This window comes from Sorex fumeus, unplaced genomic scaffold (assembly GCF_029834395.1).
Source record: "Sorex fumeus unplaced genomic scaffold, SorFum_2.1 ptg000018l, whole genome shotgun sequence".
In the NCBI taxonomy this organism is placed as follows: domain Eukaryota; kingdom Metazoa; phylum Chordata; class Mammalia; order Eulipotyphla; family Soricidae; genus Sorex; species Sorex fumeus.
In genome coordinates this window covers 35,034,711-35,056,696 of record NW_026606075.1, presented here as the reverse complement: position 1 = coordinate 35,056,696, position 21,986 = coordinate 35,034,711, and the positions used below count along the sequence as shown (strand labels likewise).

Here is a 21,986-nt window from a genome sequence, read left to right as displayed (position 1 = left end):
TCCCCCCTCGGACTCAGCGGTGAGGCGGTCCGGGGCGGCGCGGCGGCGCCCGGGCGGCCTTAGGGAAGCGTCGGCCGCCGCTGCCCGCGGGACGCCCGCGCGCGCTCGCTGCGACCCGGCCTCGGGAGCGTGTCCCGCGCGGGCGGCGCCGGCGACTGGCCGCCCACTCCCGGCTGACCGGCATGAGCAACATCTACATCCAGGAGCCTCCCACCAACGGGAAGGTGAGAGCCGCCGCCCGCCAGTTCAAGCCCCGCCGCGGAGAGCCGCCCTCTTCACCCCGCTCTCTTGAGGCCGGCGGAGGCGCGAGCCGCACTCGGAGCCCTGGCTTCGGCCGGAGTGCGCCCACGCCTGGACCTGTGTGCCGAGAGTGGGTCTCCGGATTCTCCACCGGCCTGCCAGCCACGGCCCCGCCCAAGTTAGGCAGGTGCTTTTCTGGGTGAAAGTCTAAGAAGTCAAAACCCTTGGCATGCCATTTACTTAGCCGAGAGGTCGTTCCCAGCCCATCAGAAAAATAACGATTATCCCAGAAGACGCTATGCTAGGAGCGCGGGGACTGCAAAGAGGGATGGACGAACTCCACTTGCAACCATCTAGGAGAGCTCGGGGTTTAGTTAGGCGAAGAACCGTCCTGGTGTGGTGTAAAGTGCGCTTCAGTATTGGGAGAGGTGTGTGATGCTGTGATGTACCGGGAGAAGGTAGCAACTGGCAAAGTTCGGGAAAACCCTAATAAGGAAACTGCTGTTGAGCTGACTTTAAAACCCGAGATAATTGTCCGAGAAAGTGGGGAATGGGAAGTGTCTCCCCGTTAGAATGGGAGAATGGTTTTCTGATGGATTTAGATAGTCAAGTTGTGTAAATTAATGTCCAAACTATATAAAATATGAGTGGAGGCATTCATTACAGGGCTTGTATCTCTCGAATTCTGGAACTCATGAGACATGATTAACCAGTGAATGGAGAAAATAGGGGGATTGAAAGTATACAGTTGAGTCATGATGAACCAAATTTGTACCAGATACTATTCTGTTTTGCTCGAGCAGGCACCAGTAATGTCTCCGTTGTGAGACTTGTTACTGTTTTTTTGTCATATTGACTATGGAGGACAGTGCTACAGTGCTACTGTTCTGTTGTGTGGCTGCCATGATTTATGCAGACTTTTATTGATTGGCATTTGGTAATAAAGTTTTTAGTGTATATATGGGGAAGGGTAATTATTTCATTTCTTTGTTTTTTGAACTTTTCACCACTACTTCCTATCATAGTGAAAATCCAGAAGAGTTCAGGTGTAGTGCAAGTGTTGGAAATGGAGGGTGATACCATGTCCAATGTAGAACACAGATAGAAATTGCCCAGTTTGCCAGGCAGGGCCTTGGTACTTGCTGCTTTTTCCTCTTTGGAATGCTCTTTTGCCTGCTCAGATCCACCTTGGCAGAGTCCTTTTTTAAAATATATTTTTCATGAAACAACAAATCTCATTCACGTTCAGCATCCCCACTTTTGTAGCCCACCTTAACTGCTTTCATTTTTTTCTGTAGTAGCACTGTAGTGCTGTCCTCCCATTGTTCATCGATTTGCTCGAGCAGGTACCAGTAAAGTCTCCATTGTGAGACTTGTTACTGTTTTTGACATATCAAATACTCCACGGGGAGCTTGCCGGACTTCGTTGTGCGGGCGAGATACTCTCGGTAGCTTGCCTCGCTTTCTGAGAGGGGCAGAGGAATCGAACCTGGGCTGACCTGGTCGGCCGCATGCAAGGCAAATGCCCTACCTGCTGTGACGAAGGGTAGGAAGTGTGAAATTATGTCTGAACAGAAGTTTCAGATACTTGTTGAGCATCTAGCACGTGTCAAATTTTATACTAGGTTTTAAGGATACAATGCCAAGAAAAAATAGCATTGGTCTTATCTTCAGAGTCACTTGTTAAAGATACAATATGAGCAAGTAATCATAATCACTTGCAAACTCAAATACTGTCCATTTAAAATTTTTTTTTTTAATTTTTGGGTCACACCCAGTGATGCCCAGGGTTTACTCCTGGCTCTACGCTCAGGAATTACTCCTGGCTCTGCTTAGGGGACTATATGGGATGCCTGGGATTGAATCCGGGTTCGCCATGTGCAAGGCAGATGCCCTACCCATTGTACTATCACTCCGACCCTCAAATAATGTCCTTAATTTAAATAGGCTGAAGGGGAACATCTGGCAGGATCCAGTTTTTCTTTCAATTATTATTTGGGGATTTTTTTGCTAGCATAAGCTGACTGAAGACTGAGGCTTTAGAGCTCTAGACCTTGGAAAGCATGCACAGTAAGAATTTTGTGCTGCAAAGTCTAAAGCAGGTATAATGCAAGTTTGCTCAATGAATGTTTAATGTCTGTACTATCTAATGCTGCCTCAGGTATTGAGAGGATCGGAAATCTCCAGAGTAAATGGAACAGAAAATTTATCCTTTCAAAGATGAATTCCATTATCAGTTTGGGAAGTAATAAACACATTATCCTAGACCATCTCTTATCTCAGTGCATAAATATGCTGTGTGTTGCCATGTTATACTTTGACTCTTGTGTCTGCTAGTGAGGTACAGAAAAGTACCAGTTGAGAGAAATCTGATCTCTTATAAAAGGGGCTGGAGCGATAGCTCAACGGGTAAGGCGTTTATTTGCCTTGCACACAGCTGACATAATGGCCTGGGTTCGATTCCTCCGCCCCTCTCGAAGAGCCCAGCAAGCTACCAAGAGTATCTCGCCCACAAGGCAAAGCCTGGCAAGCTTCCTGTGACGTATTCAATATGCCAAAAACAGTAACAAGTCTCACAATTTGTTGTGAGACGTTACTGGTGCCCGCTCGAGCAAATTGATGAACAACAGGAGGACAGTGCTACAGTGGTACTATAAGTTATATATTAATATATATTCCTAAGAAACATTTTCTTAACCAAGTATTGTCTTATTTGGGAGCTTCAGGGACCCACTAGGGCCTAACAAAATAGTGATGGCATATATGGGCTTACTCTTCAAAACCTGGTTTTCTCTTGAATACATATCTGGCTTAATTGTCAGTATGTTGTTTTTTTTTTTTTTTTTGCTTGCCTGTTTCCACATTGGAAAAGCCTGTGTTCTCTCTTCAACACACATTTTTCCTTTTCTCTCTCCTGTTGCATCTTCTTAAATAAGTTTCAATAGAAACTTTCTTGCTTCATCAAAAGAAAAAACATAGTGATGGCATGTATGACCAAAGAAGGAAGAAACCATGTGCTTTTTGGGGGTTGGGGTTTGGGACTGTGTTGGAGGGTTGGGACATGGCTGGTTGTGCTCATGGCTTACTCCTGACTTTGTGCTCAGGGATCATTCATGATGGTGCTTTGGGGAACCATATGTGGTGCCAGGGGACCAAACCAGGATAGGTGAAACATCTTAAATCCTGTACTATCTCTCCAGCCTGTGTGCTTAAAAAACAAAACAAAACAAAACAGGAGCTTATCTATCAGTGAAAAGATTTTGAGAAATCTTGGTAAGCATGGTGACCAAGCCTTACATACATTATTTGTTGCATATAGCCAAAGAAAAATGTATAAATATAATAATTATGACAATGATAGCTACTATGCTATCAAGAACTATGCTTGGAATATCACAATTCACTCAAATGAGAGATAGAATCCGGAGTTCTGATCTTCGTCAACGCTCAAGAATCAGAGACGCTGTCTCATTTGCCAAGACATCAAAAATCAGATGGGCTGGACATGTAATGAGGTTTACAGACAACCGCTGGACTAGAGCCATTACTGATTGGATTCCACGAGACATCAAAAGATCACGTGGACGCCCACCTATAAGATGGTCAGACTTCTTCGTCAAGACCCTAAATGATCGGTTTGAGGCTCTACATGTTCCTAAAACGAACAGATACCATTGGGCTACGCTAGCACGCAACCGGGATGAATGGAGACGTTACTGGCACCCGCTCGAATAAATCGATGAATAACGGGGATTAAGTGATTAAGTGATAGCTACCACTTTTTGAAAATTTTCTGTTTTTCAGGTATAGTTCTAAGCATGCTATGCATAATAACTTATTTTATTCTGATAACAAACAAGAATATTGTTATCCTTGTTTTTGATAAGGAAACTTGAGTCACAGCTTTATATCACAGCCACAGCAATGAAGCTAATAAATTACAGGGTTATCTTCTATTATGGGCATCCTGACTCCAGAACTTGCTGAGGGAGGGATGATCTGCTTAGTTTTTTTTAAGTGCAGTGGTTTCTAAAGCAGTCAGTATACACTTAGAGAAGTGTGCAAACTACTTTTTCCCCATCTAGTAAAATATTCTGCATATGTTTATATTTTTTGTTTAAATGAAATATATTTATGAAATATATAAAAGTATAGGGTTATTTGTTATATATTTGTTGTATATGCTGTTCAGAGACCTGGGCCCTACGAAAACAGGATGAGAACGCTATTCGGGTCTCAAAGAGGAATCGAAAGAGCTATGCTTGGAGTATCACGCTTCACTCAAATGAGAGATAGAATCTGGAGTTCCAATCTCCGTCAATGCTCAAGAATCAGGGACGCTGTCTCATTTGCCAAGTCATCAAAAATCAGATGGGCTGGACACGTAATGAGGTTTAGAGATGACCGCTGGACTAGAGCCATTACTGACTGGATTCCACGGGACGTCAAAAGATCGCGTGGACGCCCACCTACAAGATGGTCAGACTTCTTCGTCAAGACCCTGAATGATAGGTTTGAGGCTCTTTGTGTTCCTAGAATGAGCAGATGCCATTGGGCTACACTAGCACACAACAGGGATGAATGGAGACGTTACTGGCACTCGCTCGAGTAAATCAATGAGTAATGGGGTATCAAGTGATCAAGTGATACTGTTCTTGGGGAGATTCTTAATTTCTCTTTCAATTTCCTTGCTTGTGAATGCCCTATTCTGTTTTTTTCTTTCCCCCTCACTCAGTTCAGGGATATTACATGATTCTAAGAACCTTCCGTTTCTTCTAGGTTCTTCAGCTTAACTGCTAAAAGTGTTTTAAAGGTATGGCCAAAGAAATATTTTAAATTTATGAGGCCTCTGTTTCAATTTTACCCCTTTTGTTTCTGATCCAATTTATTCAGGTATTTTCTTTTTCCTTTTGAGTGTAGAAAAAGACTTCTTTATTTTGTTTATTCTTTTGAGGAACCAGCTCCTGGTTTCATTGACTCTTTGTGTTAGTTTCTTGATTTCTATATAATTGATTTCTGTCCACTGTCCTCCTGTTGTTCATCGATTTGCTCGAGCGGGTACCAGTAATGTCTCACAGCAAATTGTGAGACTTGTTACTGTTTTTGGCATATCGAATTCATCACGGGGAGCTTGCCAGGCTTTGCCATACAGGCTAGATACTCTCGGTAGCTTGTTGGGCTCTCCGAGAGGGGTGGAGGAATCAAACCTGGGTCGGCTGCGTGCAAGGCAAACAGCCTACCCGCTGTACTATCGCTCTAGCCCCATGCCTACTAAAATAGTTCAATTAAAAACTTTTTAGCTATTATTATTTCCTTTCTGCCAATTTTGGGATCATTTGTTGTTCCTTCACCAGGATTTAAGATGTGTGTATTGGCTGTTAATTTGAGCTTGTTCTTTCTTATGATAGGCCTGTATTGCTCCCAGTTTCTCTCTGCATACAGCTTTTGATGTGTCTCATAGGTTCTGAGTTTGTTTCTTCATTTTCTCTTCATTTTCATTGTAATGATCACTTAATATAAATTATATATTAATATATATTCCTAAGAAACTTCTTAGGAATGTTTCAAGGGAATGTTTCAAAATCTTCCCTGATTTTCTTTTTGACCCAGTTATTATTTAACAGTGTTTTACTCAGTTTCCAGGTGTTGGAGTTTCTCCGTATCTTTTCAGTGGTTAATTTCTGCTTTCATAGTGTTGTGATCTCAGTGGGTGCTTGGTATGATTTCTGTATTTGTAAATTTATGTGTTTGAGGTATGCCTTTGTGTGTGATCTGTCCTGGAGAATTTCCTTGAGCACTAGAGAAGGTGCTTTCAGCTTTTTGAGGATGGAGAGCCTTATATATGCCCATTAATCCCAGTTCTGCTGACTCTATTTAGGTCTCTTGTATCTTTCCTGGTATTCTTCTGGTTTATTTGTCTGTTGGCTATTGGCAGAAATAGAGTGTTGAGTTCTCCCATTACTATTGTGGTTTATTTTTTTTAAAAATTTTTTTTAAGGTCTGTGAGCAGAAGCTTTATAAACTTTGCAGATTCTTCGTTTGGTGCCCACATACTGATGAGAGCGCTACTTGATGTATTATTCCTTTAACCAATAAGTAGCAACACCCCAGCCTCTTATTAGTTTCTTTAGATTGCTATTTGGTCTGATATAAATATGACTGTTCCAGCTTCTCTTTTCTGCCATTGGCTTGTGTGACTGTTTTCCATACTTTCACTCTGAACCTGTATTTACTCCGTGAATTCAGGTTTGTTTCCTGTTAGCAGCAAATAATGGATTTTGTTTCCGATCCATCTAGCTACTCTTTGTTTTTTGATAGGAAAATTTAGTCTCTTGACATTCAGAGAGATTATTCATATAACGGGCTGTATTGCCATTTTTCTGTGTTGGTTTAGTTTTTTTTTTTCCCCTTTGCAATTTCCCATTTCCTTTTTATAGGCTGCCTTTCAGTAATTCTTTCAGGGTTGGTTTAGTTACAGCAAATGTTGTGGGCTCTTGTTGGAGAATGTCCTTCAAATCTAAATGACAGCTTTGCAGAATAATAGACTCTTGGTTGAAAGTTTTTCTCATCGATTACTTTGAATATGTCATTCGACTTTTTTTTCTTGCTTGTATGGTATCATATGGGAGATCTGTTGTAGTTTTATGCTATTTCCCTTGTACTTGAGGTTTTTGTTCTTGATGCTTTAGGTAGTTTGTGTCTCTGGTTTTTTCCATTTTGATTACAGTATGCTCTGATGTTATTTTATTTGAATCTATTTTGGTGTTCTTTGGGCCTCACAAATCTGTGTAGAAATCTCCTTTCAAGAGTGGAGAAATTTTTGAGCTACTCTCTTTCACTAATCCTCCTTCCCTTTTCTTTTTTTCCTCTCCATCTGATGCTCCTGTAATTTGGAGATTATTTCCCTTGCTCTTATCCATTAAGTATCTTTCATTCTCTTCCATTTTTTTCAACTTCCCTTTGACGACTTCATTGTTGTTCTTGACTTGTAATTTATCTTTAAGTTTGCTGATATGGCTCTCCAAATTCAGAATTCTGTTATTGTAGCTTGTTACTGTGTTCTTGAGCTCTGACAATTCCATTGTAATGGATTCTTTCATGCTCTGAATCAGTTTTTTGAGTTGATTGAATTTCTTTTCCAATGATTGTTTAATTTCCTCTGCCATTGCTTAGAGTATTGATTTGAGGTCCTCCTCAACCACTCTTCAGACTTCTGATAAATTTGAGGATTTGCCTGGACTTCTGTCCCTGTCTACCAGTGTAGCTGAATTCCTTTGTTTCCCTTTAGGTTTTGTCAGTGCTGACAGTGGAGCTTTTGATTCCTGGTTATCTGTGTGGTGTTCTGGTTCATAGATTCACTGGTTACTGCTTATGCCTCTGTTACTCTATTTCCATTGCCCATAAAATGTAATTTAAGAAGCCTGGGCATGTCTGTGGGCTTGGATTCTGGGGTTTATGAGTTCTCAGGGGCCCGAAGGTGCCAGGCTAAAAGGGATTGGGACACAAAGGCCACCACAACCAGCAGACTCATCACTTCAGCCTTCCCCAACCAACCAATACCATTTTGGAAGCTTCAACCATGATCTCTCAAATATGTCAGCATTATTACTTAGACATAGAGGCCTTCATCAAGCACCTGTAGGCTTTCTACACTTTCCTTTTAGCCCCGAAAACGGGACCCCCGAGCCCGTGGGCCCCTCATTCTACCAGTTGGCTAAGGAGAAGCAGGAGGGTACAAGGAGAAGCAGTTGGCTAAAGAGAAGCAGCAGAAGCGCCACAGAATGACCCTGGGGACTGTGCTGTCTTCTCAGTACTGAAGTCTCCCAGCAATGAGTGGGGGTAGCTCTGGAGGGCATGGAAGCTGCCTGGCCCTGGAGAGGAAAAGCGACCAGGCCCTCTTGGGGCTGCATGCTCTGGGGAGGGCCAACAAAGATGCCCATCTCTCTTATTTCCTGACACACCTTCTAGATGAGGAGGTGAAGCTCATCGAGGGATGGGGGGGTGGGCAACTGACTATTCTGCACAGAGTGGGTATCCCCCAGGCTGCCCTGAATGATCACCTCATTGTAACAACCAAAGCGAAGCAGCATTTCTAATCTATAGATTTATTAGTGAATGCTTCAAGTTTAGCAGCCTTTCAATTGATTATTGAGCCAAGAGATGATTTTTAAGATAATGGAATAATATTCTTTTCAACAGGTTTTATTGAAGACTACAGCTGGAGATATTGACATAGAATTGTGGTCAAAAGAAGCTCCTAAAGCTAGCAGAAATTTTATTCAGCTATGTTTGGAAGGTAAATCATAATTTTTGATTTTTAATCTATAGAAGTAATTCTGTTAACTGAAAAGTAAACTGCATTGTATTTTTTTCAGAACATTAAGGTAAAGGTAAAGGTAAAGGCCCTCCCGTTGTTCATCGATTTGCTCGAGCGGGCCCAGTAACGTCTCCATTGGAGACTTTGTTGTTACTGTGTCTGGCATATCGAATACTCTCGGTAGCTTGCCGGGCTCTCCGAGAGGGGCGGAGGAATCGAACTCGGGTCGGCCATGTTGGCTGGGTGCAAGGCAAACGCCCTACCGCTGTGCTATCGCTCTGATGTGCTAAAAGTGATGATGGGAATAGGAGTTAATATGAGTATGTCAGTGTTGAACTATATGCCAAAAATTGGAGAAGACACAACTTGTCCTTGTGTAGTCAAGGCATGTTTTCCTGACCCCTGAGCTGTTCCCAGGTCCTGGCCTTTGCCAATTTCTATCTCTTTTCTTTCTTCCTCTAAGTCTGGGATTTTGCTAAGATTGCTTCTGCTTCTTTATTCTTCAGTTGTTACTCCCAGTCAAATGATTTTCACATTTATCTTTCTTTTCTTTTTAGCTGTAATCTACACATCTGCCTTCCAGTCAAGTCTTCCACTATCAGCTCTGACTAAACCAGTAAACAAAAATTTATCAGTGTCTTCCCTTTTGTCTTCACTTTTACTACGTGGTTATAATTAATCTTTTTTAATTTTAATTTTTTTTAGTCACTGTGAAATGCAGAGTTACAAAGCTATAAATTTTAGTCGGATTTCAAGTCATAGAGTGTTCCAGTACCCATCCCCCCACCACTACCAGTGCCCCCAGTTTCCCTGTCCTCCTCCAGCTTGTCTCTGTGGCAGGTACTTTCCTTCTCTCTCTCTCTCTCTCTCTCTCTCTCTCTCTCTCTTTCTCTTACTCTCTTTCTCTCTCTCTCTCTGTCCCATTTGGGGCATTCTGGTTTGCAATACAGGTACTGAGAGGTTATCCATGTTTGTTGCTTTACCTGTTTTCAGCACGTGTTCTGACTATCTTTGTCATGGTACTTCCTTCTTTATCCCAGCTTCCTTCTCCTCGAGCATTTGAGGTAGGCTTCCAACCATGGATCAGTCCTCCTGGCCCTTGTTTGTACTGTCTTTGGGTAAAGGTAAAGGTAAAGGTAAAGGCCCTCCCGTTGATCGTCGATTTGCTCGAGCGGGCCCAGTAACGTCTCCATTGGAGACTTTGTTGTTACTGTGTTTGGCATATTGGATACTCTCGGTAGCTTGCCGGGCTCTCCGAGAGGGGCGGAGGAATCGAACTCGGGTCGGCCATGTTGGCCGCTTGTAAGGCTAACGCCCTACCCGCTGTGCTATCGCTCCAGCTCTTTGGGTATTGGTCTCATATTAATTTTTTTTAAATTTTCTTTTATTTCCCACAAATGAGTCCAATCACACTATGTCTATTCTTTTCCTTCTGACTCATTTAACTCAACATCATATTCCACATCCATCTATTTACAAGCAGATTGCATAACTTCATTTTTCCTAAGAGCTGCATAGTATTCCATTGTGTAGATGTAATGGTTTCTTTAACCAGTCATCTGTTCTTGGGTTGTTTCCAGATTCTGGCTATTGTAAACAGTACTGCAGTGAACATAGAAATGCAGATGGCATTTCTGCTCAGTGTTTTGGTCCCTTGGGGTATATTCCCAGAAGTGATAGTGCTGGGTTGTGTGGAAGCTTAATTTCTAGCTTTTTGAGGAATACCCATATTGTTTTCCAAAAAAGGCTGGACCAATCAGCATCCCCACCAATAACGAAGAGTCTCTCTCTCTTCGCATCCACGCCAGCATTGGTAGTTCTTGTTCTTCTGCATGTGTGCCAGTCTTTGTGGTCTGAGATAATATCTTGTTGTTTTGATTTGTGTCTCCCTGATGATTAGAGAGGTAGAGCATTTTTTCATGTGTCCTTTGGCAATTTGTATTTCTTCTTTGAGAAAGTTTCTGTTCATTTCTTCTCCCCATTTTTTGATGGGGTTCAATTTTTTTTTCTTGTAAAGTTCTACCAGTGCATTATATATCTTGGATATTAACCCCATATCAGTTGGGTATTGGATAAATAATTTTTGCCAATCTGTTTTTGTATCTTGGTCACTGTTTCTTTTGGGGTGCAGAAGCTTTTTAGTTTAATGTAGGTCCATTTTTTTTTAAATATATATTTGCTTCCACTTGCTTGGTCAGTGGTGTTTCATCTTTGAAGATGTCTTTAGCTTCAACATCGTTGGAGGGTTCTGCCCACATTTTCCTCTTTGTATCTTATAGATTCAGGTCTTATATTGAGGTCTTTAATCCATTTTGATCTGACTTTTGTGCCTGGTTCTAAGTTAGAAAGAAGTCTGAGTTCATTTTTTTACACATAGCTGCCCAGTTTTCTCATCATACTTGTTGAAGAGGCTTTTCTTGCTCCACTTTATGTTTCTTGCTCATTTGTACTTGCTCTTTTCTTTAATCTCTTTACCTGCCGAACGATAGCACAGCAGTAGGGCAATTGCCTTGCACGCAGCTGGCTCAGCTGAGCCAGGTTCGATTTCTCCACCCCTTTCAGAGAGCCTGGCAAGCTACTAAGGAGTATCTTGCCCACAAGGCAAAGCCTGGCAAGCTACCCGTGATGTATTCGATATGCCAAACACAGTAACAACAAGTCTCACAATGGAGACGTTACTGGGCCCGCTCCAGCAAATTGATGAGCAGTGGGAGGACAGTGCTACAGTGCTTATTATTAAGTTCTATTTGTTCTCATAGTTGAATCATCAGGCTGCTTGACTTTCTACCCTTGCAACTTCCTCATTGCACTAAAGAACTGTATGGTTTTAGATGGCCATTACTTTTTTTTTTTTTTTTGGGTTACACCTGTTGGTGCTCAGGGCTTACTGCTGACTCAGTGCTCAGGGATCACTCTTGGTGGTACTCAGGGGACCATACGGGAAGCCAGGGATTGAACCTGGGTCAGCTATGTGCAAGGCAAATGTCATAACCACTGTGCTATATCACTCTAACCCCAGTTGCGATTACTTTTATTTTCTTAGAAGTTTCTTCCCAGTTCCACTTTCACATCTACTTAGGACTTCTTCAGTTCCTCAGTCTCATTTTTCTTACACTCCTTCTTTGAGTACATCTTCTTTCCTCATCTGTTCAGGTTTATTCATTTTTAATATATATTTAAAACTTTGCTTTTTAACCATCTTTCATCTAACATTCAGTGCTGTTTTTATTGTCTTCAGCCCTGTTTATTTTTTCCTGTCATTTTTAATTTTTTAACAAATTTTATAGAATTACACATTCACTCCAGAATGTTCTTTCATGAAACATTGCAAACATTTTTTAAACTTATTGTTTATTATTTATTCTTATTTATTATTAAATTCTATTTAAAAATTCTATTTTAAAACATTGCATATTTATTCAATAATCTCCACTTTCAGTTATCGCCAGTGGTGGCAAGTCTTTGTCCTTCGATCAGAATATCAGAAAATAGTGCTTTTGGTCACATGCAAAATGTGAAAGAGAATCAAAATAACTAGTTATAGGAATAGCAAGAACTCTCCAAACAGATAATCAAAAGGGTAATCACCAGCAAAATATTTAAGAAATAAAATTACCCTCGCCCCCTACCAAATAAAACTACCAAAAAAGACATCTGTAAAGACTATTATTAATAATTGTTATGGCAGGCAGGAAGGAAATTGAATCAAACAGGTAGTTCAGTTAGAGAAGCCTCAAGTGACTGTCAGTAGTACCAAGAAACACTAGTAGACATGGAAAAGTCAGAGTTATTTCTGGAAAGAAGTTTTGATTCAAAAGCTCAAATTTTATAGGAGAGAGATGAAAGTACAAAAACATTGAAAGAATGAATGGTAAATTATAATCCATGACCAGGTGAATGGAAGAAACAGAAAACATCTGGATGTATTTTGACAATGAAAAGAAATAGTTTCCTAAAGCTAGATGATGAAACTTAATTGCTACAACAAATTGTTTCCTGTTTGTAAGAAAACAGAAGAAAGAACAAAGTGTAGGAAAATAGTAAGAAAAATAACTAGAGCAGTTCTCTTAACTCAACAGGTAAGAGATAGAATTTAGTATTGCAAAGGTTAACAAGAAGTCTAAGAGGAATCCCAAATGAATACAATGAATGATAATTCTAAGAATTTAATTCTATTAAATTCTTCAATTGAAAGCAGCAGTGGTACATGGAGGCCCCAAGATTTATTTATTTATTTATTTATTTTACAATAGAAAACTGCCTTTTTATTTTTATTTGTTTTTTTAAATTTTTATTAGTGAGACACCATGAGGTACCGTTGTAGATTTACAAATTTTTGTGCTTGGGTTTCAGTTACACAATGATCAAATACCCATCCCTCCACCAGTGCCCATTTTCCACCACTATGGATCCCAGTATCCCTCCCACTCCCCATCCCCCCATCCGACCCTGCTTCTGTGGCAGGGCATTCCCTTTTGTTCTCTCAAGTATAGTTGAAGTGACATCTGCACTGGTTTGTTCATTGCAGCGCTCTTTACAATAGCCAGAATCTGGAAGAAACCTGAGTGCCCGAGAACAGATGACTGCCCAAGCTTGATTTTTAATCTCGAAAGTAAAATAGTTCTCTTTATCTGTCTCTTTTTCCTCTTCACCTGTCCCTCCTCTACCTCTCTTCCTTCTTCTGTTCTTCTTTCCTTCACAGCCCTGCTACCTTTAGTTTTGTCATTTCCAAGTTTGATCTTTTGAGGAAAGCAGATCTGATACTATCTTGGGGAATGTTTTATATTCAAATTCAAATACAAATACTTAGAATTCAAGTGAAGGTAGTGTTTTATGACCTCACATTTTTTGTGGAATTTGAAAATTTAGAGGTTATATTATCATATTTAATTATCAGAACAGTACTGCTAATTTATATTTGTAGTTTTATCATGAAAAAATAAATTTAAAAATTTCATAGCCAAGAAGAAGCAAGGCAAAATTCTTAATTGATTCATACAGTATTAGTCTCTATGAATCATAGGAGAGATTCTTTTAGACCTCTTGGTATTTTCTATTCCTATTCATGACTAAGGAGATCTTGTGTTTACTGGGAATTCTTGTAAATATAGCTTAAAAGTTCTTTACTGGAAGTAGATGCTGATTGTCATCCTTTTTTTTTTTTTCCTTTTTGGGTCACACCCGGTGATGCTCAGGGGCTACTCCTGGCTCATGCACTCAGGAATTGCTCCTGGCGGTGCTTGGGGGACCATATGGGATGCTGGGAATCGAACCTGTGTCGGCAATGTTGGCTGCATGCAAGGCAAATGCCCTACCCGCTGTGCTGTCGCTCCAGTCCTGTCATCCTTTTCTTGCAATCCCTTAAATGTACTGAATACAGTTGTTAGATTGCAGTTTGTATTTTTTAAACAAGACTTTTATGTCATTATACTTTATAGATATAAAAATATTTATCAGTTTCTACATTGTAATCATTACTGTATGACTTGTGCATCCATATGCTTGGTTCCCAACAGGCACTTGATAAATATTAGTCATTGATTGAGGTAGATTGTGTTCACTTGTAAGTAATGGAAGACTTAAAATGATTTAAATAATAAATAAAGCACTGAGTTTGGAAAAATACTGAAAATAAATGATAGTAACAATAATAATCATGGTTGCTGCAGAAGTTGTTGGAAAATGTTTAACTTTCTTGGAAAAACATTTGTGTGGTTCTTGTGTTAACTCTACATAGATAAAAATAAATTTAAATTATTTTAAATTTTTTAGCCTATTACGACAACACCATTTTCCATAGAGTGGTACCTGGTTTTATAGTCCAAGGTGGGGATCCTACTGGTACAGGGGCTGGTGGAGAGTCTATCTATGGAGCCCCATTCAAGGTGAGACAGAGTTTTTGTTATTACTCTTTTATAAGTCATCTTGTATTCCTTAATCAAAAATGATTGTGTCACACAAATACAAAATGCATTTCATATTAGTGTATAAAAGTAGTTGTCTATATGTTTTATCTGAAATTATACTTATGCTTAAGATATCTAAATATATTTATATTTATATAACATATCACTGATTTATATTAATAATTTCTATTACACAAATAATAGGAATTACTTACTTTATGTTAATAAATTTATGCCAACATGCTATAAATTTCTATAATACTATTTCATATGATTAATATAAAGCACTGTCCTCCCATTGTTCATCAGTTTGCTTGAGCGGGCCCAGTAACATCTCCATTTTGAGATTTGTTGTTACTGTGTTTGGCATATTGAATGCGTCACAGGTAGCTTGCTAGGCTTTGCTGTGTGGGCGAGATACTCTCGGTAGCTTGCCGGGCTCTCCGAGAGGGGCGGAGGAATGGAACCCAACTCAGCCAGCGGGCAGAGCACAAGGCTAATGGCCTACCGCTGTGCTATCGCTCCATTATATTTATATTTTAGATAAAACAGGTAGAAGAGCAGCTCTTACTCTGTTAAGCATTCATTCTAGGTTTTTCTAATCACAAACTAGGCTTGATTGAATTCGAGATCAAATGGGGGTAGTGAGGAAAATATAAGCTAAAAAAATCTAAAGATAACATAATATACTTCATGGGTGTGGTTATGTCTGATCTCTGCAACTGTATAAATGTGAGACATTTGTAGAATATTGCATTTGCCACCTTACTTCAAAAAATTTATTTGACATTATATGGGATTTGGTTTATTTTTGGTGTTTATCCTTGGTCCACCCTTTGTGGTACTCAGGGCTTACTCATGGCTCTGTGATCTGGGATCGCCATGGTGGCCTTTGGCTTCCGTATGGGGTGCTGGGGATCAAATCCCGGTCAGCTGTGTGCAGGGCAAGTGCTCTATGGACTGTACTATGACTCCAGTCCCTGTCATTATATGGGATTCGTATTAATCTGCTTGAACTGCTATTTGAAATTAATACCAGTTGGGTATTAACATTAACAACTGGAGTTTGTTTTTCACATCTCTGGAGACTAGGTAGCCGAAGATCAAGGTGCTGTCATTTCAGTTCCTGGTGGAGACTTTTTTTCTGACTGATGACTGGTACAGGGTAAAGAGAGGACATTCTGGTGTTTTTTGTTGTTTATTTTTGTTTTCCCTTGTAATAAAAGTACTAGTTCTGCCTGATTAGTACTTTCTAGAGTCTCTGTCTAACCAATATCTCTTCACAGTTCCCTTAGGGTTAGAGCTTTAATATAAATTTTAAGCGTACACAGTCCAGTCCATAGCAGAATTATTTTGAAATTGTATATAGTAATCTTGTAGAGTAAAAGCATGCTTGCACTAGCAACAAATCAAAAGGGGAACAGAAAGAAGCTCCATTAAAAAAAATAGAAAAATGAGTGTATATGAATCAGTGGTTTTTGCACTGCTAGCATACACATAAAAACAAAAAAGTATTAATTATGAAATTAGAATAACATCAGTGGATAGGTAATCTGATGATGCCAATCCCATATTTTTTGAGTAAACATCAACTATTAGTTTTTTTTTTTTTTTTAAGATTTTGCTTGTACTAATGCGATACTGTCCTAAAGTTTCCTTTAATTTTTTACTGGGGTTGCTGTGTGATTCTTGAGAAAAATCTTTCAACTATTTGCTTAAATTGCTACATGATACAGTTCTTAGAAAATGTGGAAAGGCCCTCCCGTTGATCATCGATTTGCTCGAGCGGGCCCAGTAACGTCTCCATTGGAGACTTTGTTGTTACTGTGTCTGGCATATCGAATACTCTCGGTAGCTTGCCGGGCTCTCCGAGAGGGGCGGAGGAATCAAAAAAAAAAAAAAAAACAAAAAAAAATGTGGAATGGTTATAAAAAGGCTTCAAATGTCACTGTTGCACTATTTTATAGTTTACCAAATTGAGGTCTTTCTTGATTTTTTGATACCTCCATCTACTTGGAAGTATTCTTTTATTCTATTATTTTATATCAAAGAATAGCTTCTTTTGACAATTTTTTTTAAACTTGAGATTTTGGCTTTATATTCAGATAATACACTTCTCCTATTAAGTTTTTCAATTAGATAATTTTTTTATTAGAGGAGAGAGTTATGATTCTCTGATTTAAAATATCAAGAAGTTTTTATTAATGAAAATAGAACTTTCTGAAAAGGGCTGATTACATAAGATATCTGTAATATAAATGAATCCATTATCATGTCTGGATTCAAATTTTGTTAACTATGAGACTAATGTGTTTATGATGTAGCCCTTTCAGAGCAAAAAAATTACCTTAAAATGGCTTGCTTTTGAAAGATACAAATTTTACAGAACAATGCAAAGGCACATAATCCACAGTAGAGATTTATTGCACTAAAAAATGAGAGAAAAGCATTTGTTTCATAATCTTTAGAATAGAAGGAAGGGATAGAAGTTGAAGACTGCAATGATTCAATTGTTATTTTCTTGGACTAATAATAGATTCTAAAAGATGATTTTGAGGTATAGGAAGAATAAGGGAGGTCACACTTAAAAACTTTAATTTCCCTTATAGTACCTTTTCTCCATGTGCAAGCAGGGGAGCTTTCCACAAATTAGAGTAAGTTTGACGTTGAGTATGTTTTAACGGTACTAATAGATTGGTGAAACCAAGTTTAATAGGAATAGGAATAGAAAATAATGTGATTTAAATTTGAAAAAAAGGCTTTTTTTTTTTAAACTGGGAGTTGTATGACACTTTTCTAGTTAGCTGACAATGAATGAATGGCCTGAGGTTATTCACTGAATCTTTTTGTGTTTCAGGATGAATTTCACTCTCGATTACGTTTTAATCGGAGAGGACTGGTTGCCATGGCAAATGCTGGTCCTCATGATAATGGCAGCCAGTTTTTCTTTACACTGGGCCGAGCAGATGAACTTAATAACAAGCATACAATCTTTGGGAAGGTTTGTATCTAGTTATTATAGCTTAATATGGCAATATAATCCACTTATCTAAAGCTATCTTTAAAAAATATTTCCCTAGGACATTTATGTGTCATTACTGAATTGACAGAATATATTTTTGTTAGAGTGTACTGTGGGCACCATCCAAATTATCTTCTGTGTATTTCAAAGAAGCTGTTGGTATGGCTTCAGAAGTTTTCATTTTTTTCTAAAATCATACTGGTGACATTAATTTCTATATCTCTCAGATACTAATTTTATGTTTTTACCTCGATACCTAAGTATTAATATTTAGTAGTTAAATATTTTATTAGTGATAAATTCCTATAGGTTTAGGTACAAGTTATATTAACATAAAACTTATCTGAAATGTTACTTTGAATAATACTAATTTAATACTGCTCATGTTAATGTCAATTAAAAAATGTTGTTCACATTTTGAGAAGGAAATGTGAGATTTTCTTTTCTCATTCCTCTCCTATTTTGGGGGGAGAGGTCACCTACACTCAGCAGACTCTGTTCTCAGGAATCACTCCTGGTGGGGCTTTAGGTACCGTAAGGGGCATTGGTGATTGAACCTAGGTCAGGTGTATACAAGGCCCTACCCATTGTACCTTTTCTCTTTCTCCCATTCCCTATTCTTCTCTTAGAAATACATTCCCACGTGTTTTTAAGTCTTAGATTTATCAGGACATAATGAGTAGATCAGCTCCCTCTGCTGGTTCAGTAAGAGTCATTTCCTGTTTTCTAAGCAAAACTGGATTTTATGATAATGAAAGGGAAAAATCCAAATTTAGCGCAACTGAAAAATTAGTATTATTTTTAAACTCTTTAATGTTAAGTGAAAAGAATTTATAGATTTTTATCTTATTTTAAAAATATATAATACAATGAGATTTAGTTTGCAAGTGTTATTGATACTTATATCAATTATATGACATGTATTGGAAACCAAATGTAGCATGATGATTAGCCATCATAAAGAAGAGTATTATTGGTTGTGTAATTTCTTTGAACCTCAGTTTTTTTATTTGGATAAAGAGGATAATGATAGTATCTGCTTTTAGGTTTTAGAAGGTTGGATGAGATAATGTGTGGAAAGCATTTTTATCACATTGTTACTGTTTCTTGCCTATTCTATCTACCCTATCCTAAAGTCTAAATTTGTTTAAAATGTTTGAATAAAAATTTGTCATTCAGTAAGAGGTTAATTAGTACTGTACTTAAATTTTAATAAAAATTTCTGTTATATTTTCAACATTTCCAAAAAGATTATCGATGAATTGAGTTTTATTGTTCTTTTTCCCCTTAAGATGAAGTTATTAATACTTAGCTGGCAGGGAAGATCACGAGGGTGGTTTTCCCAGGGCGAGGCTTATTCATTGGACTGCCGATGTTTTGACCCCTGCGATTTCCCCTAATGTCGGAAGATCAACTGCATAATTTGTAGTTGTGGGGGAAGTACCTTCACGCATTCCCCTGGGCAGGGGCAGGGGTAGGGGAAATGAAGTTTCTTTTTCACACCGTATACTGTAAATACTTTCCTTTTAAATATGAAATTCTCTTAATTATTAGAAAATATCTTCAAACGCCACATTCAAAAAGGCATTTAAAATTATTACTTTAAAGTCATTTTAAAAATCATTACTTTAAAGAATTTTTGTAATGATTTACAACTGATTTTTCTTTAAATTTAATAGGTTACAGGGGATACAATATATAACATGCTGCGATTGACAGAAGTTGACATTGATGATGATGAGAGACCAAGGAACCCACACAAAATAAAAAGTTGTGAGGTAGGAACATGTTAATTATGAGATGCAACTCCTAAATTGCTATTTAAGAGAAATTGAGCATTAGTATTTTTTGTTTATTTTGGATTTGGGGCCACACCTGACTGTGCTATGAGCTTCTGGCTCTGTGCTTCTGGATCACTCCTGGCAGGAGCTGGGAGACTTTATGTGGTTCTGGGGATCAAATCCGGGTTGGCTGTAAGACAAGCATCCTGCCTACTGGACTATTGCTCTGGCTCCTGATGATTAATATTTTTAAATTATCAGATGAGATCTTTATGCTAAGTTAACATCACAACTCAGGTTTTTTTTCTCTAATTTATTTAGGAACAATTTATTTTTAAGAAATTTTTTAAATAAATATTTTTAATTAAAAGATAAAACTTTAATGATAATACTATGAATAAAATGAATAAAATACTCCAATTAAAGGGAAAGTTAGAAAATTAGGGTTATTTAGTCCAATGAAGTGACTTCTGTGATGACTTGATTCAGGAAGTAAGATTCTTTTTTTTGGGGGGGGGGGTCACACTTAGCTGATGCTCAGGAGTACTCCTGGCTCTGCACTCAGGAATCACTCCTGGCGGTGCTTGGGGGACCACATCGGGTGCTGGGAATCGAACCCAGGTAGGCCGCATGCAAGGCAAACGCCCTACCCGCTGTGTTATTGCTCCAGCCCCAGGAAGTAAGATTCTTAAGAACAGTTGATTTGGACTTACAAAGCCGGAATATTGCTTTCTTTTTTTTTTTTTTATCATATTTTATTATTATCATTTTAGTATTATTTTCTTATTTATCATTTAAGTCTTCTTGACTATTTTTCCCTTTCATAAAGTAGGGATAAAGTATTTCATAGGGTATACACATAGATTATTGGGAGAATTCAGAAGCCTTGCAGAAGTATTTTATATTAGCATATATAATGGGAATGGTACTGTAGGATAACACTCTTTTGTCCTTCCTCAGGTAGCTTAGGTTTGTCAGGTCACACCCATCTAAGGACATTGAACTTGTATTGTAAGCAATGTCCTTTCTGTGTGGACACAGGAAGACAGTTAATATTATGCTTTGTGACTTGGGAGTTGATTGACTCCGAATAATATTTACTCCTGGGCATCTGATTTCTTGACTCAGTTGCCCTTAGTTCCTAGCACCCCAAAAGCAGGGTCCCGACGAGGAACTGAATGGACCCAGGGCAAGCTGTGAGCTACCCTGGCATCAAAATGGGCCAGGCCAAAGCGCCACGATACTCAACTATAAGTTGAGGGCATGATCATGGACAAATGCTGTCATGATCCAAAAGTAAGTAACGACCGAGACTAGGACCCTGCTGGAGCTAGGAAGATTAACCTGGCCTGAGGACTGTGGAATGTATAGTGAGATGTTCTCAGGAAGAACTAAACTATGTTTATATCTCTTACTGTGCTCATACAGAATGACATTGCTAGAAATATTAGAAGTAGATTTATTACAACTATTTAAGTAGATTACTAACTGAGGGAAGAACACACGCTTGTTGGGATCCCACCCTTGAGCGGATCTCCTAGTAATCTGAAGTAATCTCTGTAGATGAGATTTTATCCTTGAGTTAATCTCCTGGAGGAGTGGTCTTACCTCTTTTGTTGATTCGTCAGTGTTCAACCCACCTTTATGTCACCGCCTTATGTGACTGCTATATAAACTAAGACGTAAGCTCGGAGAGGAGAGTCAGAAGCGGTAAGCTTGGAGAGAGGAAGGAGTCAGAAGCTCGGGCTCCAGAGATCCAGAGTCAGAGCCAGAAGGAGAGAGGTTCCAAGATTGGGGCCCAGGAGAGAAGGAGGCAGAGAAAGACAGTAGTGAAGAGGATTGGAATAAACTACTATTTATATAGACCGGCCTGGCCTTCGTTTCTTCTTCCGTCTGCCCTTGGCCAACAACCGTTCCGATCCAGGCCACACCCAGCGGCCCAAGAGCACCGAACGCAGGCGGTGAGACAGTGCCATCCAGTGAGCCCGTGAACACACAACCTTCGGTGTGATAAGATTTTACATGGTACAATGGTTATGTGAAAAAAATATAGAGACTAATGTCATTTCAGTTAAATACTACCTTTTTCTAAGATCAGAATATAAAATATTTAAAAAATATGTCTTGTCTTTTCATAGGTTTTGTTTAACCCTTTTGATGACATCATTCCAAGAGAAATAAAAAAGACTAAAAAAGAGAAACCAGAGGAGGAAGTAAAGAAATTGAAGCCCAAAGGAACAAAGTAATCAAGTACATTTTCTTCACTATAAAAAGCAACACTGATTTATTTAGTCCACTTGATTTCCTTTTTGTTTATTTTTTTGCAATGCTCAGGGGTTACTCCTGCTTTGAACTCAGAAATTACTCTGGAATACTGGAGATCGAATCTGATTTGGCCGAGTGCAAGGCAAATGTACTTCCCACTATAATATTGCTTTGGTCCCTCACTTGATTTCCTTTTGTATTTTTTTTTAATTAATGAGGAGGCCATTTTGAAGTAGGGGAATAACTGAATTATGAAGGTGTATTCTTTCTAAATGTACATTTTTAATATTTATAAGTACATAACCTAAAAAGTTACTGTCTTAGATTTACTATGAAATCAGTATTTAAAATAGAAAGTGTTTTGTGATCACTATTGCAGTTATAATAGGATTGAGATGTTAAAGACTTTATTTTTTACTTGTTTTTCAATTAATGTGATTCGTTCCAAAGATGGC

At 38.7% G+C, this 21,986-nt stretch overlaps 1 protein-coding gene and 1 non-coding gene across 2 annotated transcripts in view; both read left to right on the top strand.

Annotated features, from left to right (window-relative positions):
• Positions 1 to 95: 95 nt before the first annotated feature.
• The window catches only part of CWC27 (CWC27 spliceosome associated cyclophilin), a 260,727-nt gene continuing 238,836 nt past the window's right edge, over positions 96 to 21,986 (top strand). The window contains exons 1-6 of the mRNA XM_056112526.1: positions 96 to 224; positions 8,440 to 8,536; positions 14,330 to 14,442; positions 17,321 to 17,464; positions 19,165 to 19,263; positions 21,405 to 21,508. Coding sequence (XP_055968501.1) covers positions 183 to 224; positions 8,440 to 8,536; positions 14,330 to 14,442; positions 17,321 to 17,464; positions 19,165 to 19,263; positions 21,405 to 21,508 — 599 coding nt within the window. The 5' untranslated portion in view covers positions 96 to 182. The remainder of the gene's footprint in view (positions 225 to 8,439; positions 8,537 to 14,329; positions 14,443 to 17,320; positions 17,465 to 19,164; positions 19,264 to 21,404; positions 21,509 to 21,986) is intronic.
• On the top strand, positions 18,790 to 18,946 carry LOC130021889 (U1 spliceosomal RNA). Its single transcript, XR_008792231.1, has one exon. It is a non-coding gene; the product is annotated as a U1 spliceosomal RNA (small nuclear RNA).